This window comes from Leuresthes tenuis, unplaced genomic scaffold (assembly GCF_036924035.1).
Source record: "Leuresthes tenuis unplaced genomic scaffold, fLeuTen1.0.hap1 SCAF_15, whole genome shotgun sequence".
NCBI classification, from domain to species: Eukaryota; Metazoa; Chordata; class Actinopteri; order Atheriniformes; family Atherinopsidae; genus Leuresthes; species Leuresthes tenuis.
Window position 1 is genome coordinate 4,334,062 of NW_027325369.1, and position 19,592 is coordinate 4,353,653.

Here is a 19,592-nt window from a genome sequence, read left to right on the forward strand (position 1 = left end):
GGTGAGGTCAAATTGTTTTGAAGCATTTCCTCTTTTCACCATTTGGAGGCGCCAGTGTGTGAAGGTAAACGGGAGCGCAGCAAGTGTCGCTTTACCCCCTCACTGTGACAGGGGAAGGTTAAATCGGACACCCGGAATAAGAGACACGAGAAGAGAGATTTCTGTAGGTTTTTCTCATTTTCAGTCGATACTTCATCATTTAATCTGACTGACATTGTTAAAAGATTCAGCAGTTGCTTTCTTCTGCCTTATGTGGCTGATGAGCGTCATCGGAATGATGACGTTATCATCGTTTTAAAAATCAGATCTGTTATGATTTTTTAAATCCCTTCCATGTAGTATTGTTAAAAGACTGAAGGAACAAACAAAAAATGACATTTACAAATGTTCACTCAGATGTGGTCCTCCTGTACGAGGCGCACCGTCATGTTAGAGCTCATGAGCCCCGCATTCGACACACGCACACACACACACACGTAAAAAGTGTTTTACGCGTTCACCCTCTTACACCACACACTTTCTCACCTGCTCCTTCAGGAGGAGAGCCATGCGGTCACACATCTGGTTTCCGTCGATGGAGGTGAGGGCGATGTAGAGGAAGAGGCCATACAGGACAGGTTTGGGGATCCATTGCAGGGGGACAGGCAACAGCAGAACAGAAACACCGATGAAGATGTTGGCAGCCAGAGATGTCAGGCGCGTCTCCTTTACCTGGACAATACTGAGGACACGCACACAGCAGGCAAACACACGCAACAGCACATGCACAGATGAATGGTTACTGGCAACCTCACCATTGTGGAATTATCTTATCAGCACTGTTTCACATTTTCCGTCTAAAAAAAATCTGAAATTTTCAGACAATTCCCTGAATTCAGGGGAACAGTGAAAAAGTGCATTTTATTTATGGGGTAAAAGATTAAAATGACTGGGAGGAACTGCTTCAAATTACTGACAGATTCCCATTAACAGACAGAATGGGTCATTAGAAATATTAATTTCCACACACAGACACACCTTTACCACCAAAAACACAAAACAGCCTACAATTCCAAAACTAAATTCCTCTATTAGATCTCTCGTTCTTACAGAAGATTGTCCACTAAGCTCCATTTACCACACTTGACTACTTTAGTAATCCTGATACCCATATAATTCATCATGTCTGTGGCTAAAGTGATGAGCTAAAAACTCCCCCAACTCTTCCAGCCTCGGAGAAAATGGTTAGTTACATGATGATCATGCAATCAAGGAAGAGCAAGATACAGTAGCCTGCGACTTAATATTATAGTCAGCACACGCTCCGAAGACGACCTTTAATTGAGCATTTGATTAGCGGTGCTGGTGAGAAGGGTGGGTAACTCACGTCTCGTAGAGGTGCCCCCCCTCCACGCGTTGCTCCACAAAAGCCAGCTGGCGCACGTGGAGGGTGGAGTGGGGGAAGGCGGCATGCATCCAGGGCAACCCCAGCACCGACATCAGTATGTTAATGAGCCCAGAAAGCATCAGGTCCCAGTGATACGCCTTACCCTTCAGCAACCTGAGGAGCAACACAACCATTACACACAGTCAGCAGCAGAATGCAGGACACGAGGACGCCGCAGCCCACCCAAAAGCACACGCAGCAGGAAAAGTAAGAATTGCACACAGGGATTTTGAGAAGAGAGAACACGCAACAGAAGAGCATTGTTCTGCTAAGGTCAGCGGTGACCTGAATAAACACATTAACATTGTTCTCATTCAGCAAATACATGAACATGTTTTACATTCTTTCATGCTGTCATACAAAGTAAAACATATGTCAATACGTCCACAAGGATGACATCAGAAGCTGAGCGTGACCTTACTGTCACTTCGTCCAAAAACCAGTCTGCAACCTCTCTGAAGACAAAGACTTTATTTGATCTTATTTTTTGCTCATATTAGTAAAGGATCACTGCTGTGTGTCCTCACCAATTTTGCTGAGATGAGAGGGCAGTGTGACCACAAGTAAGCAAGTAAGTTTCTGTTTCTGTATTTATCAGACGCTTTTATCCAAAGCGACTTACAAATGAAGATTTAACAAGCTATATAAAGCTAACAATAAACTACATAGAAGGAACCCACTAGTCTGACTCTGTCAGAGGTGACAGAGTAGAGATAGGGTGCAGGCATAGAAAGAAGTGCAGAAAGATAAAGTGCAGAGATAGAGGGGGTAGGGAAGTAAGTGTGAGCCTGTTGGGGACTTTCAAGCTACAACTGCAAATCTGCCGTTCAGTATGTGGTTAGACGAGCGTCTATGGAAGTCGTTCCGTTAAGAAACACGAACATTCTGGATCACTCGCCCTGCATCCTGCTGACATGCCCTTGGATGTAACTTTGGCACAACTGGATACTGTAAATCACACTGGAAAGGAGCTTCAGGGGATTTCTATTTGTGAAATGATGACAGATGTTTTCAATAAATATGTGATGATGACATGTGACAAGTGAGCGAACGCACTGGAAAAAGAAGCAGTTTCTGGAAGTTTTTGACTTGTTCATGTTCCCTTCCTAACAGACCAGCAAACAGGCGAGTGAAGGATATCTAAAAGCTCAGCGACAGCTTTCTTTATCTCAGTTCATGGTTTTGTAACTTTGTAACTAAAATGAAGCACAGTGAAAAATGAGTGTTTTGTAAATGTGTGTAAACGAGCTCAACACATGACACCCTCCCACACCCCTACCTGTTCTCCGGTGCGTTGGTCAGAGAGACGACAATATTTTGGTCGATGAAGATGAGGAGAGCCAAAAGGAAGCCGAGTCCCATGGCGCTGAGAATGTTCATGGCCGACAGGCGCTCAAACGGAGCCACGTTGAAGATGGGCCGGTCATGAACCTTAAACACGGGAACTGCTCCAAAGGGAAGACCAGAAAGCTATGTTAAGATTTGGAAAATTTCAGGCCCACAGTGACATAACACGAGCAAATTGATATGCTATCATACAGGTGTTGATGTTCACAAACACGACAAAGTTGTCACACCAATAATCATTTTCTAAGATTGACTTGACTTTTTTTTTTATACCCAATTTCAGCCCTTTCTAAATCAAGAAGCGTCGGTTGAGTTTAGGGAATGACAATACAGAAATGGATCTTTTGTCCTATCACTTATTATCCCCGAAGGTAAAGGAACTGAAAATTATATTCAGATTCACTTGAGGTTTGGTATTCATGCCTGTGTCAACCCCTGGAAAGCAGCTGCTGCCTTGGCAACACTGAATGGAGACTCAAAATGATGTTACACAAAAGGGCGTAAAAACAGAAAATCTTCCATATAAGGCCTGTGCCTTGATTAAAAAAAAACAAACATAAAAAAACAACAAGGTTTTGCCCTTCAGTAGGTTTGGATGAATCCAAGCAGCATTGTACTGTATCACAAAATGAGGGATGAGTAGCAATTACAGTATGTCAATAATGAAAAAAATATTAAGGACACTCATAGTCCTTTAAGTTCTGTTCCTCATCTCCGTTAACAATGTTGTTAACATGAATTTGTCCTTTATGGTTCATAAAAACTGAAAGAGAGAAAATAACTAAAACTCCCAATTAATTTTGATCATTTAAAAAAAAACAACACAGATGTAATGAGGAAAAACCAAAGATTGTACGACAGAGTTTATGGTTTAGCTTTGGATCAAGGCCAGCACCTTGCATATGGTCTCTGCTGCCATTAGCATGTGTGTGCAAACACAGACATGTCGCTTTGGTGCTCACAAAAATGATGCCAGACTGGTGTCAGACTGGCTCCTTTCATCTTGAACAACCAACTAAAACTATACTCGCCACCTCCTGTGACGGAGTGTACGATGAGAAAACATGCTTATGCTCACCTCTGTGAAAAATCCAGAGGAAAAAAGTTCAAAGCGCAAGACTGTGGTTCTGTGGTCTGACAAGTCAAAACTTCAAATTCTTATTCCTATAATTCTTATCCTTATTTTTGAAAATCATGGAAGCAATGCCCTCAGGGCAAAAAGCAGGAGTCGCCTTCTGACTTGTTAACTGCACAGAGTTCAAAGACCAGCACCTGTGATGGTTTGAGGGTGCATAGATGGACATACCACGGACATCCTGCATATCGGTGTGGGAACCATAACAACGATGAAAACAGGTTTTGGAGCAACATATGCTGTCATCCAGATGGAACATCCTACATCAAGCAAAAATGGTAATGCAGTCCCATACATCTTAGCAACTCGACACTTACCAAAAGCTTTTATGTTGGGTTCAGTTAAGAGAGAAAAGTAGGCCATGAACTAACTCACTTTTTTTTTTAAGAACAGATTATCTTGTTTAACATGCTTCCTGTGACAACATTTGATATGTATGTCACTGCATTCTATTTTTCATCAACATTTCAAAGGCATTTTCTTCATATGGGGTTTCAGATACACTCTGATTAGATTACAGTCCACCGTGGCTCAGTGGTTGGCTGTCCAATACCCGGAAGGTTTGGCGGTTAGATTCCCACTCTCACCGCTCAAAGATTGGCGAACTGGAGGGGTGGCAGTCCACCTCCTTACCATGGCCGAGGTTCCCTTGAGCAAGGCACCCTACCCCCGTGCTCCCCGGGTGCTGTGAATGGCTGCTCACCGCTCCAGTGTATGTTGCATCTGTCCATAAGTGTGTGACCCTGTGCAGTGCATGTGTGTGTTCAACAGGTGCCAACCTGGATGGGTTAAATGCGGAGGAGTAATTTGGTGTATTTCCTGTATCTACATGACAATAAAAGTCTTAATCTTAAATCTCAGTTTTATCCAGCATGAGGCTTGAATTCACTCTGCTGTCCAGCGAGGTAACAAAAGATACTAACGCTCAATGTCGCTAAAAATGTAGGAGCCGATGAAGGAGAACAGGAGCACTGAGATCGGAAGGGCACAGTCCGACAGCACCTCTCTGACTTTGGCATGCAGGAACGGACTAAGAGACAGAGACAGAAGAGAGAAGAGAAGGGAGTGAGCAGGGAGAGACAAATAATGGAGAAATACAATTACTGTGGACAAGACAAGGACAATGGCTGCAATCCTGACACTGCTTAAGTACCTTACTCCGCCTCTTGCTTACACAATTGAATCCAGCTTTGAGGTTGATTTGATTACTGAGAGCAATCAGAAGTAGAATAGTAATGCTTATTAAATCACTGGCTGGGGCAGAAGCTTCGACAGAAAAGTGAGCTTTGCAAGAGCTGTCTGGAAAGTTGCTGTAAGCTCTGCCACTCCAGACTCGCCTTAGAGTCATGGCCCTACTCAGCAGTATTCAGCCTAGCAGGCAGCGCTCTCATCCAAACAAGATTTAAACTTTCTCCAGTGATTTATCTTTCAATTGCACGTACCTCCGTTTGAATTGGTAGAGGGTGTAGCCCATCCATAATGTCCCGAGCATCAGCAGGAGGCAGAGGACAGGTCTCTCTCGAGTGCACTGGATGAGAGATTCAGGGAGGGCATTGAGCGCTAGACTGGCCACCACCTCACTCTTGTTTCCACCCAAAAGGGCTCCACCCTGAGGAAAGTCCTCTATGCTTCTGTTTTCCAGCATTGGATGGTAATACCTGTGAAAGACTGAAATCACATCCACAGAGTTGGAACCTTTGAGAGTAAGTCTGAAGAAATTGTACTTTTGTTGACACCAAAATATCCATATCAAAGTGATAACCAACAATGAACTGATCCTAGTTACGAGACGTGATTGTGTGGCAAAAGTCTGTTATGGTGCATCACTCACAAAAGGTATAGATTTAACTCTTCGGTATGAAGACAGTCAGTTCTTTGTGAGATTATAGCATTCAAGTTTTCTAAAATCTGAAATTTACACACTAATTTCCCTGAAATCTGCCTAACCAGCAGCAACACTGCATTGCAATTAGTGCTGTGATACTGAGATAAGAAGAACATTTCTGTAAGTGGGTCAAAGGAACAGGTCTGCATTCAATTCATGCTCTGTGGGAGGTAGAATAACAGTTTTGTATTTTACCTACAAGGCCCTCTAACAGAACTCTTGATCAGCTGGGGTAAATATTTTGGTATGTCTAAAATCAGATGACACCGGATTGGTCAATTAATCTTGGATTTTTCCGGTTACGTGTCGGCCTGAAAAATGAAACCAATGATGTAGGGCCAAACTGTTTCTAAAGGCAAGTAGAGGAGGACTCCTCTGGTAGCAAACTTATGACTGACAAGTCGTTACACAATGGGCGCGTCCTCAGGTCAGATCCATCCCTCGCTTGACACACCCACTTTCAAACAAGCAGAATTTTAATCTAAAACAATCTCTCTCTCAGAGGGATGGGCTGGGTGTAGATCGGATTTCCAATAAGTAGCGACACCACATCCTGGACTGTCAGCACGAGCTGTATCTGTGTACTGTCACGGTCTGCGGTTTCAGTTTTGCTCTTTGCTCTTCTTCTAGTTTGTACTTTGTTTTTTGTCGTGCTCATTTATTTTGAAGTTAACCAATATCTTCCTGAAGTTACCCAGTCGATCTTCTCTCTGCTCCGCATTCTTAATTAGCTTGCATGCTTCTATTCCCCTTCATCCCAGAATTTACAATCCTTGGTCCTAGCGGCTCTACTTATCTTCCATCTATCTACCATTCTCCATAACAACTGGTCTTACTGAGGAGTTTCCAGTCTTGTTACCAGTTTTGATTCACTGATTTTACTACTGTTTCAAAAAGAAGAAGTGCATCATTTGTCTTATAGAGGTGAAAATAACTTGTGTTGTCACTTTTGATTAAAACTATGTGACATGACTTTCATACAGCTGCCTATTGAGTCCTTTTCAATAAGGAGACAGTGAAGTTGCTGCCACATCAGGACGTGAAAATGCATCCATTAGTGTCACTGGACAATATTTTGGATGAAAAGTGTCAACCAGATGGCACGGGTTAATGTTATGGTAATGGCATATGAGCTCAGAGCATACTGTAGCAATGGTCTCTGAAAATTTAACTACTGCGCAGGTCATCTCCAAAACAGGACAAAGTCATGCATTCTGCTCTCATCATGTTATTTCCAACTCCCCATCACAATTGTCACTCGTGGCCAGAAAAAGAACATCCCATTAATACAAATGCATTGCTGGGTAAACCCTAAAAAAAAAAGGAACGTTCATATTAAATTAGATAATTAATCAGTCATTTGGCATGTGACTGTCCAGGATCCTTTCTTCTTCTTCTTACTCTTTTGTCAGGGAATTAACTGTAACTAATTAGTCATGGACGCTAAGAAACAAAAAAGCAAGGTCTGTTCATTATTAAGGACAACATTTTTAGAGAAGCCTTTTTAGATGGCTACAAAGCAAGAGAAATATATTACAGAGAATAGTGCTTTTTCACAGTTTGTATTCAAAATGACTAAATGCTTAGTTATAAAGATCTTGTGACTCTTTGTCAACATAATTTTTCAGGTCAGGACAGCTATAATTAGCAGGTGGCTCACTTAAATCATAAATAAATTTTAAAAAAAATCACATATAGGCTTAATTGTATTTGGTAATTTCCTGTCTAATGGAAAGTGAGTCAGACTTTTGCCTCTGATGGATGTGACAGCCAGTGTGTGTTTGTCTGGTTCTTATAAGTCAGAGCTGGGTATAAGTGTTTGATTTCCAGAGTCAAAATTTTGCAGGACGCTGCATTAAAGGCAACAAGGGAACCGAAGGCTTTACTCGAGCCTCAAATTGAGTTGGACGGAAACGGGAAAAAAGTTTGTGTCCCGTACTTACTTTTCACGGTTCCTTTTACAGCATCAACCACGAATGCAATGGATATGAACAGGGCAATGACCTCCTCTGTTGACCTACAAACACAATGCAGAAGTGACAGTCAAACTGTGTTGTTGAGTGACTGAAAGAAAAACAAAACAAAAAATATCTGCCAAATCTTGATGGAAAGAAGTACGTTTGTGCTTTATGGACTTGACATAAAACATCAGTGGGAAGAGAACATTTTCTTGGGAAAATAGTGGGTTAATAAAGTTACTAAATTACACAAAAAACCCTGTAGATATACTTATTAAAAGAGAAATAGAAATGTCTGTTTTTATTACAGTCTGAGGCACAAACCTTCAAAAACTGTACCTATGACAGGGAGTTCTTCCAGTAGCCGTCTTCAGAGGGTGTGCTCTCTATCTACAACTACTCAATTCTTTGTGTGTTCGAGCAACATGCTCCTTTCCGTGCACGCTGATCTCTCTGAATGCTCAGCTCCATGCTGACACGTTAATAGGAACAAGTGTTTTAACCACCCGTGGGTGGCCAAAGTTAATCGTGTGCATGTCCGCAGCCATGTGTAATCAGTGCGTTGGATATTATTTAATCCGTAACGATCACAGAACTATTTTTTTTTTTTTAAGTGTTTTGTCAAGTTCTTGAAAAACTTGACAAAACACAGAAGTTGTTCAAAAATCTTGAACTATTTAGAACTTGATTGGAATCCAACTGTGCCCAATGGGAATTATTGGACCTATTTAAGTACAACACACACGTGTCCACATTGGTCTCGCAGATGATGGCCCGCAGCCTTCAAGAAGCCATCAGCACAGCACCACTCCATACAGATCCAATCCTTATGGCAGAGAGTGCCATATATGTCCCCATTTGGTCTATGTTTGTATCCAAATGACAGAATACTGTTCTGGTTCTGCAACTCTTTATTTTACAGCATTTTCAACTTGTATCTGACACTGTCGACGCATTCTAATGTATCCTTAGATTGATCAAGTGGTTATCAGAGGATCCGGATCTGTGGCAGGCGAGCCGGCAGCGTGTACAGGGGTTTGAATGGAGTCTAATTTTCTCTCTTAAAACCGCTACATATTATTTCACACAGTCAATTTGTTTTCATCCTAGAATTTGCGGGAAGTTTACTGTACGCTGTTGCAGATTCTGGAGTTCGGCATGGATGATGGAGTCGGTTGCATCTTCAGCCCTTTTCTTTGTTGCAGTGCTTGATTCACTATATTTGTACATATGTGTTTTTACAGAGCTGTTGCTGCTGTCTTGGCCTTGACTCTCTCGCAGACAAGATTGCTGATTTAAGTGAGACGCTTCCTTAAATAAAGGTTATAATAGTAACACAGTGTGCAGCACAGAATGACGGCCGTGTTATGACCTGAGTTCTGAGACAGGCCTTTTTGTCATGGCATCCTTGGTATAATTCCCAGCTGCGTGCGTTAAAGCAGACTGCAAGAAAGCTGGAGAGACAGTGGCGTTCCTCTAATTTAGAAGAGTCTCAATTAGTCTGGAAAGATAGTTTACTAACGTATAAGAAAGCACTTCGTAAAGCTAGAACTGCTTATTATTCATCATTGATAGAAGAGAATAAGAATAATCCCAGGTTTTCAGCACTGTTGCCAGGCTGACAAAGAGTCCGAGCTCCGTTGAGCCATGTATTCCTTTAACTCTCAGCAGTGATGATTTCATGAGATTCTTCATCAATAAAATTGTTTCTATCAGAGAGAAGATTAATGGAATCCTTCCCATTATTATCACTGATGTATCATCAAGTAGAGCAGCTTTAGAAGTATCTTTAGAACCTGAATTGTATTTAGACGGCTTCTGCCCAGTTGATCTTTCTGAGCTAACAACAGCAATAGTCTCTTCTAAACCATCAACTTGTATGTTAGACCCAATCCCAACCAGACTGTTCAAGGAGGTTTTCCCCTTAATTGACACTTCCATATTGGATTTGATCAATCGGTCTTTGTTGATAGGATATGTACCTCAGACTTTTAAGGTTGCTGTAATTAAACCTTTACTTAAAAAACCTACTCTTGATTCAGAAGTGTTGGCTAATTATCGACCTATATCCAATCTCTTTTTTGTCTAAAGTTCTTGAAAAAAATAGTTGCAGCTCAACTTTGTGATCATTTACATAGAAATAAACTGTTTGAAGAGTTTCAGTCAGGATTCAGAGTGCATCATAGCACAGAAACAGCACTGGTGAAAGTTACCAATGATCTCCTGTTAGCTTCTGATAGCGGACTTGTTTCTGTGCTTGTCCTGTTGGATCTCAGTGCTGCATTTGATACGATCGATCACAGCATTCTGTTACAGAGACTTGAACATGTTATTGGGATTAAAGGAACTGCATTAGGCTGGTTTAAGTCATATTTATCTGATAGATTCCAGTTTGTTCTTGTAAATGAAGAATCTTCCGCACACATTGGAGTAAGTCATGTAGGTTCCTCAGGGTTCTGTGCTTGGACCAATTCTTTTTACTTTATACATGCTTCCATTAGGTAACATTATCAGACAGCATGGCATAAATTTCCATTGTTATGCTGATGATACTCAGCTGTACTTATCTATGAAACCAGATGAAACCAATAGGTTGGTCAGACTACAAGCCTGTCTTAAAGACATAAAGACCTGGATGACTCAGAACTGTCTGCTTTTAAATTCAGACAAAACTGAAGTTGTTCTCTTTGGACCTGAGCACTTCATAAGCTGCCAGTAAATGTCCGGGAAGCAGACACCCTTTCCACTTTTAAGATTAGGCTTAAAACTTTCCTTTTCGATAAAGCTTATAGTTAGGGATGGCTCAGGTAATCCTGAAACATCCCATAGTTAAGCTGCTATAGGCTTAGACTGCTGGGGGACCTCATCTGTCACACCTTTCCTCACTTTGCTCTCTTTTTCCCCCTTTTTAATTTCACAATTGATTTTATGTACATGTGACATTATTGTGATTATTAACCTATGTTTCCCTGTTCCAACAGATATCCTTTGAATGGCGTTATGGTGTTTTTCCCCCCTCTTTTCCCTCTTTTCTGTCTTCTCAAACCCCAGCTGGTGGAGGCGGATGGCCACCCTTCCTGAGTCTGGTTCTGCCAGAGGTTTCTTCCTGTTAAAAGGGAGTCGTTCCTTTCCACAGTCGCCACAGGCACGCTCAGGACGGGAGATTGGACTGAAGACAAGTTTCGGTGCAATCTGTTGGTTTCCTTAGCTAGGATATTCATTTTTTTGAATTGGCTCTATATGAATTAATTGGATTATGATTACAATGAATTGAATTCCAATTGGCTTGAATTGGACTATATTACTTAAGTGCCTTGAGATGACAATTGTTGTAATCTGGCGCTATATAAATAAAATTGAATTGAATTTAATTGAATTATTGTTTTTCTTCTCTTTGTTATAGTATTACACTTCTTTTCAAGTCTAATTTACTGAACAATGCCAAAGGCAAGAAATTCAAAATGAGCACATATTTTTTTTGAAGAAGATATAAAATGTCTCAATTTGAAATTGCAATCTTGTCTTTGTACTATTTACAATTAAATTAAAAGACTTAAATGATTTGCGTGCAGCTGCGTTTCAGTGTCACAGCTTTTTTGGAAACATTTTTTTGGGGGAAAACGAATAAATGTATACATTTCACGAAACACAGAGATCCCCATTACTGAGTTTCTAGCTCTCATTGGTTTGACTAAATATACTCAAGTAAGGGAACCAGAAGGCAACATCGGCAACTCTGTATGCTGAAAAGCTGTCAGACAGAAGTAACCTTCATTTTGGGTACACTTTTCTGTTAAGTACCAGTGATTTTTTTTTCTGCAGTCACAGTTGGAGACATACAACCTAAACCAGCTTTTTGCTTTACAGAGAAAGAACCGAGCCAGCACATAAAGAAAACGTTAGGACTGATGTGATCAATGTGACATCAGAAAATAAACACCTTTTGAAGAGCTTCATCAGCAGGCTGACGTTGAATATCCCTCCCAGTATGAGGAAGAGGCAGTTCCACAAACCAATGCAGGCATAGAAAGCTGGGAAATCCAAGTTGTAGTCATCGCAGATTCCTCTGATCACTGTGATCCAGGTTGCAAATAAACAAATAAAACACACGGGCAGATGTAGAACATAAGTACAAATGAAATTTAAAAACACACTTAATGGTTGCTGTACTGACAATAATAACAAATTAATTATTAATGGGCACAGTGGCACGAGTGGACTACATCACTAGGATTTTAGATTACAGAAATAAGTTGAATAAATGATTTCAAGTCACCACGATTTAACCAGTTCTGTCTGAGAAACTGTATGTGAGGATCCAACTAAGAATGAAATGAAATGAAAGGAGGAGAACAATGGTGAATTAGTCAATCGACACACAAACAGACCGATGAAGAACAGTATTGATCATCTCTGTACTCATACATGCTTTTAGAAAGTAGCTTTGCCAGCACTCGAAAAACTGAGGAAAAACTTCATTACAGATTTTTCTGTCAGCTTTTGCAGAGATTGATTTTGGATACACACCTACACATAGAAAGGGAAAATGCATTTTATTCTAAGGACTAAAGAATTGTAAAGGATTTGTTAAAACCAAAACTATTTAGTTGTAATCTTGAGCAGATTTCTTCGCAGATGAGTTATAAATTGACAAACAAGCCATTGTTCTGCTCAGACAGGATGCTGGAAATGTTCTACAATTATCGCCACAAGAATGCGCCTAGCACAGTTCTAACCTATTTACTTCAAAGATCATCACACCACAAAACCCAGCAAACAGCTTTGGTATTAAAACTACAACTTGGCATCAGAGTCACTGCTTTTCTTCGTCCCTGCGTGATTCTGCAGCTTCCAGCCTTCGAGATCATTTAAATTCCAAGTAACAAACCCCTGCTGTTGGGCAAGAGCTATACAGCAGCTTATGTGCTGTGTCACTCTGAACCGAATAAAAAGCTCACATGTCCCTGTATGGAAGTCACCTGACCTGTGAGCTTGCTATACCACCTGTTGCATAACATCAGTAAAAAAGTGAGAAAAAAAATCTCAGCGATATACTTTTTGCTTGACTGCACTAGAAACACTTACTCACGGACACAGGTCTGTGCAAAGACCTTTTTTACTCAAACAATTCTGTTTTCTGACTAAAGGCAGAGCAGACGAGGATGTGAGAGTTTTTAGCTGCTGTTCCACACTGTTGCATGCTTCTGTCTATTGATCTTACTACCCCCACCCACCCCTGCAGACTCCAATTTAAATTGGCTGTCAACAGAAACTGTGAAAGATAAGCGCATTGTGGTTGAGATTAGTTGAACGGCAGAGGGAAAGCCTACCACTGATGAAGATGGCAAGAGGAGCTGTGGTGAGAGGAATTACTAAAGGTGAGCCGGCGAACAATGAGTAGATGACCCCACCGATGCTCTGGCCGATGATAGTTTTCCGCACATCTGGAGCAGAGAAGACACACACACACAGAAAACACAAGCAGAGGCCTGGATTAATATGCATAAATGCATCTTAGATTGATTTGCAGAGCTGAACAGAAGTAAGTAAGTTTTTAATTCACCGTCTAGACAGTGATGTCCTTATTAGGAAATGATCTGTTTCTTTTTCTGCATTATCAGCTTATTAAAGTACGTCTTATCCCCCCCAACCCTTTAAATGAAAAGTCCACAGTCTTTGAATATGCAAATGTAGAAGAAAAATTTAACTAAACTGTGAGACGCAAGCTATGTTTACCCTAAAGTCCTTTCTCAGTGCACACTTTCTGGAGTATTTGGGTTTCTGCATGAAAATAGTTTTTTTCCCCAACATGAAAAAAAAAAGAAAAATTGATCAAAGTGAAGAGGTAAGTGATAGATTTTTGGGTGGCAGCATTGACAATGTAAAAAAAGGAATTATCAATTTAAAACAGCACACACAGGTAGTGCTGAATAAGAATCATCAGCCAGCTGTGAAACTTTAACATCTTTTAGCTAGTTGTTTTGACCTTTCAGTGTCTGCTCATACTACGTACCAACGGGGGAAGAAAATAGTTAAATATATTTCTGATGTTGCTTTGGGATTCAAGCCACAACTGAAAACTGGAACTGGATTCACAGTATATCTATAAGATGGACAGACCAGCAGTTTAAAAGGTGTGTATGCCAGCTTGTTGCAAAATGATTCAGTGTGTTGTCAAAAAAACAACAAAAAAGGATTTTTATATTGTCAAACATCCACAGTAAGACTGCTCAGAGTAGGAAGGCATAACGACAATAAGATCCTTGATTTTGTCAGAAAGTGCTGACAAATCAGTAATTTAATCCGCAATCAATATGCTCGTCATCAATTAACAAGCAACACTGAGGAAAAAAAAATGACAGCGCTCGGAATTTGATACGAGCTAAGCTGCTTAGGGACTGTGCAATAAACAAAGGATTTCTGTGTCAATAATTATTCTTTAGGTCAGCCGTTTTAAAACGTTGCTGTGTACCGAACTGCTCACACTAGAACAAACAAAAGAAGAGGGGAAAAAGTTTACCTCCTCAACCCAAGTTTGGAGAAAAGTGTTCATGTGTCTACATTTAAGTGCACGCTCATACCGATCTCGCCACGGGTGCTCTCATCATTGAGGGAACCGAAAGCAATTGCAGGGAGGAGGATGGCAATGTAGAGGAAGATAGCTGTGGTCATGTACTTCAGCAGGGTTTTATTACTGCCAACTACACCTGAGGGGAGACAAACACAAACACATGAGTCATATGCAGCTAATAATGAAGCGGAGGAGGTTCAGCGCTTTAATTTGAAAATGACAAAAACATTAGCAGAATTCATCGTTCAGTAACCAGGGAGCACCCGGTGCACAGGGTGAAATCATTCTAGTGTGGCTTAGACTACGGACTGGCCCTTTAAAAATATGAGTCATTTGTTTTGCTTCTATATAATCCATCATTTTGTAAGAGCAGTTACCCGAATGATGGATAACTCATTTTGGAATAAAACACTGTAATTGGACTCTAATGTGATCATAATGATTTTGGTCCTGTGACCTTCATAAGATGATCGTTATCTGATGAAGCTCACATGTCAGAAATATCTGGATTTTGTTACAGCTCAGCGAATGCATGTGGGGATTATGAAAAGAGAAAAGGCCGAAAGAGAGGCCGAGAAGCAAAATTCAGCTTGAAACTCTCCACCTTGCTGTTCATGACTCTGCTCTTTTGTCTTTGGTCATTTCATAATCGAACAGTCCCACTGAATCCATAAACATGTCTGCCATAAACAGCAACTAAAAATATTGAGTATTTTTCTCTTGCAGGAAAAAAACCCAATAAAGGTCAAGTAAATGTGCTCATTTATTTGACTGGACACAGAAAACCTTTCACTCATACGAAGAGGGAACATGATTTGATGACTCAATAAAACCATGAGCCTACTGCGGCTAAAACAGAAACGTATAGCGCAATGGCTGTGGTCGATGACATGGGAAATTACAATAATAGTGCACATAAGGAAACATATGGGAGCAGTGAGACATTTAAGACAGTCATTTTAGCAAGATATGGGACCCTGGACGCAGCGCAGATACATGTGAGGCACAGGGTGAAAGATAAACGAGGAGCTGCCAGCGGCACCCCAGTGAGGCATAACAGGGGAGATGATTCACTTTCTCTACAAGTCCATGTCCAGCCTACCATCTGTGAAGTCAGAGGGGTAGAAGGGCAGTCTGCGGCACAAGTCCTCATAAATCCCCCGGCCAGCTTTGAAGAAATCTTTACACTGTGGTGAGAAGGGAAAAGGTTAGACACTCTACGAGGCCTCTACTCATTAGCCCAAACTAATGGAAAGGTAAGTTTTTCTTTATTTTTACAATTTTTTACACTGTGGAACCAAAATGAAGACATTACAGTCCCGATATAGACTATAAATGCTTCCAGAGTAAACAAAAAATGAAACCTCCTGGTATGCTCACTTTAGATGGGAGTATTATACACCCAGATATTTCATGGAGTTACAGATGGTGTAGAAGCAGAATGCGTCTCCATCGGCACCTCGTTGCATACCAAGCCATGGGACCAACAAAGATGAAGCAATGAAATACAATTCAAAAGATGGGAACTGTGCACTATGTGTCCTATTTTCTTATTTCATCATTTGTCTTTCACTTCTCTCTTGATTTACACTCTATCTTCTGCCTCGACATCTGTGGCAGGCACCGTAAAATGTTAACTTCTCTCCTTTTTACAGTGTGTAATATGACTAATAACCCACCAGCTGATCCTGGGACAATGAGCTCTGCTTTCCCTCCTGTCTAATTACTAGTTACTCCACTTCCATTTTTGTTATACTCTGATATGCGATGGCGAACTTTACACTGCTTTGGACACAACATTAGAAATCACTGGCTATATGCCACTAACTCAGTTCTCCTCACACCAAAAGATCATTTCTCTCTGATGGATGGTATTTCTCATCGTCCTTGTTGTATCTTAATCACTTTGATGCCTATCGGGATAATTATTTCAAGGCTCTTGGTTATTGTTTGTGTATACATAGTTCTCATGTACTCATTCTTGCTTTGCTGCTCTTGCTTATGCTATGTCACTGCTGAAAAAATTTGTTATTCTAGGACATGCAAAAATTTATTTTTACATCTAGTTTTTGGTACATGTTGAACTTAAAGTCAATAGGGTTGTTAACCTGCAAGTTGCACTTTAAAGTAGCCTTTAGGTTTAGCTTTGCACAGTGTTAGCAACATCCTGACCAGCTCCAAGAAGACTTACACCTGTTGAGAGAGATGCTGAGGTGGTGTTGTCTCCACTAAATGGCTTGGTTCCACCACTGCAGTTATTCGTATTATGGCACTTTCTCAACGTAGCAAAGAGAATCAGTTTGTTTTGCTTTAGGACATCAAGGTCAGTTAGAATAATAAGAACTCAGAAAGTTTTTAAATTATTTTTTTTAAAGTGCAGTAAAACTAAAAAAAAAACATCAAACACCGTGATAAAAGTATCTCTCACGAGGTCTGCCCAAGGAAAGGAAGTTCCCTCTGCTGCAGTACAGAGGTTCATTAGAGTTACCAGCCTCAGAAATGACCAATTAAGAGCTCCTCTGATTAGAGCCAACACACTTCAAATGGCTGACATATTCAAACATCAGCTCAAAGACTTAATTAACCGTGTGAATCGAGCCTTCGTGGTGAGACTGCTGCACAGAAACCTGCTCGGGGCCAAGAAACAGAGAGTTAAGGACATCCATTCCCCTCATCTTTGTGAGACGCAGATTTGGTCAACAGTTCTGGTGTTACCGCCTTAAAGAATGGAGGAGTAGTGAGGCAAGGAGCTGTGTGTGGTGGATGTGGGTGGGGGAGTGGGAAAGATCGTTATTAAATGTATAGGTGGGATTATTTACCGTGTGTGGATCTAAGTTGATGCCTTCTAAATAAACCAAAATAAATTAATGGTGTCTGTATCGATGAAGGCTGTTTTTCTAAAGTTTCTATTTCTATTTGGCTCTTTGGCATTTTGCTTATTCAGTCTGTCTTTATCCTTGGCAACTCCAAAATATGCATAAGCATGAAAAGCCTGAGGCTGCATCCAACTCCGATTGCTCGTATATTTTGTGCTCTGCTGTAGACAGTGACACAGTTAGATTAAAAACTACCCTATTGATGACTCAGCTAAGGCAGTGGTGATTCCACATGGGGCTCTCTGAAAGATTACTTGAATCATCAGCGTTAATGAGGTAGCCCTCAAAAGTTGTGTAATCCAAAACAAAGTAAGTGGAGCAGCGTAGTTGGATTTAGGTATTCATTTACTGAAGATCTTTGTGTCCTCTGAATAACATAGACTGACAGAGAGATGACAGCAACAGTAAGAGACAGAAGATTTAGTGTATTTTTAGAGAGCTAAGGAGGGGGACAGTTAGAGAAGAACTATGGGATTCAAAGGGAGACATAAAGTGCTTCTTAACAACATGAGCTTTCAGGTTAGACCAGACAGAGACTAAATGTGAATCCTGATTAAGCTTATTAAATGATCCAATTACCCTGTGTCTAATTTCCTTGTAGAATATAGCTTTACACAGTTAAATGCTACGGGTCGAGGTGCATGTAGGAAAATCTGTGAAAACCATCCCAGACTCATCTGTCATCTTAAATTGTTTTTTTTTTTGCAGAACAAAGCAATTTAGGTCAATATAAACAACATGAAAAGCAAACGACAGCATCAGCGTTTCTTCACTGGCTAATTTTATGAGGCCACACACGCTTGTTCAACAGAAAGTGTTCAACCATTAAATCCCTATACATCATGGAATCATTTATTATTACAAGGAAGTGTTTGTGTGTGTGTGTGTGTGTGTGTGTGTGTGTGTGTGTGTGTGTGAGGCCTGGTCACCAGCTTTTTTGGCTCAGGTTTGATAAACAAAAGTTTCAGAGAGGAATTACTGTCCACCTGTTTACCATTCATTCTGAAGGGTCAATGGAGTGAGGCAATGGAAAGGAAAAACATAACAACACACACACACAGTAACAATTTTTTTCTTTACGTACAAGAGAGGGGATTGTTGTTACGGGTGGTCTGATGTCAGTTTAGGAGGAAGCAGACAAACACTCTTCCTGCATCTTTTCTGCACTGCCGGTGATTTAACCTGCTCTAACTAACCCGCTTTCAAAATCCTCCTCCCTTATTTTCTCGAATTGTCTTTCTCTAAATATTCCTGCCAGTCTCCTTCACTGAGTGGCACTGAGCCTTCCAAGCCCTGGGATAAACACCTAACAAAATCCTCAGCCATAAAAAAAAAAAAAACACAGGCGGAAATGTTTAGAAGCCATGTCCTGTCAAGGCAACATTAGGAGGTGATGGTGGTCCGTGGCACTGAGTAAAGCTGCTTCGGAGGTGTGCTCTTTATAATGTGTGTGTGCATGTGTACGCGTGCACGCATGTGTAGCTAAGGGGTGGGAGGATTCTGACAGGACTGTGAGAGATGTAAGGTCATTTACCCACTGAGGAGGCCTGGCAGAAGTTGATGCTGATTGATTAGGGGGAGAAAAAGATGGAAGAGTGAAGCCAGTCGAGCAAGAAGGAGAGAGGAGGAGATGAGGAGTGGTGGTGGAAGAGAGGGAGGGGGTGACATGGGTTTAAGGGAGGACAGAAAGAAATGGAAAAGTTGAATAATATATTTTATGTGCATAGTCTCAGTTCTTAACAGAGCCCTGCAAAGCAATAAGAAGAGGAAAAAAAACAAGTGAAAAATTGATAAGGGATGTGAGGATGAAAGGGCCATGGAAAATACCTCAACTCTTACAGCTAGAAAAGACTGCCACCAATACTGACCAATTCTCTCACACTTCAAATTGTGTGGAAATAGGCCACCCGAAAAAAAGTGAGGAAGTCTAGCTGCTGACAAAATATCATATGAGATCTACTGTTGGTGTGAGTGGTGCCTTGATCGCACAACTGTAATTGGACCTTGGAAATCTTACCGAAATGCACAAAATTTCAATTTTGCTTCAAAGCAGTTAATGGAAAATTGTTTGATTCAAATTCGCTCTCTGCAGCTTTTCAAAAGGTTGCTTATGAATCTCTGCTAGTACGATGCAGCCTCTAAATAAGGCATTATCTATAATTTATTTCACCAATACTTTAAGAAGAATGAATGAACAAACGTGTACTATAGCTCTGTTAGCCCATAGCTGCTATTATGTGGCTACTTGCAGCTATAGGAGAGCTAACGGAGGGAATTCTACACACACCTCTACTGGGACCACTTCATCCACACGCATGGCTGCAGCACAGCTCATCCGGTAAGAACGTCCATCTTACTCAAAGTCGTCATTCACATTGTCAAAATTTGATAAAT

General features: G+C 40.8%; 1 protein-coding gene across 3 annotated transcripts in view; it reads right to left on the reverse strand.

Annotated features, from left to right (window-relative positions):
- Nucleotides 1-19,592, reverse strand: part of slc4a11 (solute carrier family 4 member 11) — a 78,331-nt gene that overhangs the window by 3,803 nt on the left and 54,936 nt on the right. For all 3 annotated transcript variants that reach the window (XM_072365018.1, XM_072365017.1, XM_072365016.1), the window contains 10 exons: nt 15,425-15,509; nt 14,333-14,458; nt 13,082-13,195; nt 11,692-11,824; nt 7,737-7,810; nt 5,351-5,576; nt 4,832-4,938; nt 2,706-2,871; nt 1,367-1,540; nt 526-721 (listed from right to left, as the gene is read on the reverse strand). In XM_072365018.1, the coding sequence (XP_072221119.1) occupies nt 526-721; nt 1,367-1,540; nt 2,706-2,871; nt 4,832-4,938; nt 5,351-5,576; nt 7,737-7,810; nt 11,692-11,824; nt 13,082-13,195; nt 14,333-14,458; nt 15,425-15,509 (1,401 nt within the window). The remainder of the gene's footprint in view (nt 1-525; nt 722-1,366; nt 1,541-2,705; nt 2,872-4,831; nt 4,939-5,350; nt 5,577-7,736; nt 7,811-11,691; nt 11,825-13,081; nt 13,196-14,332; nt 14,459-15,424; nt 15,510-19,592) is intronic.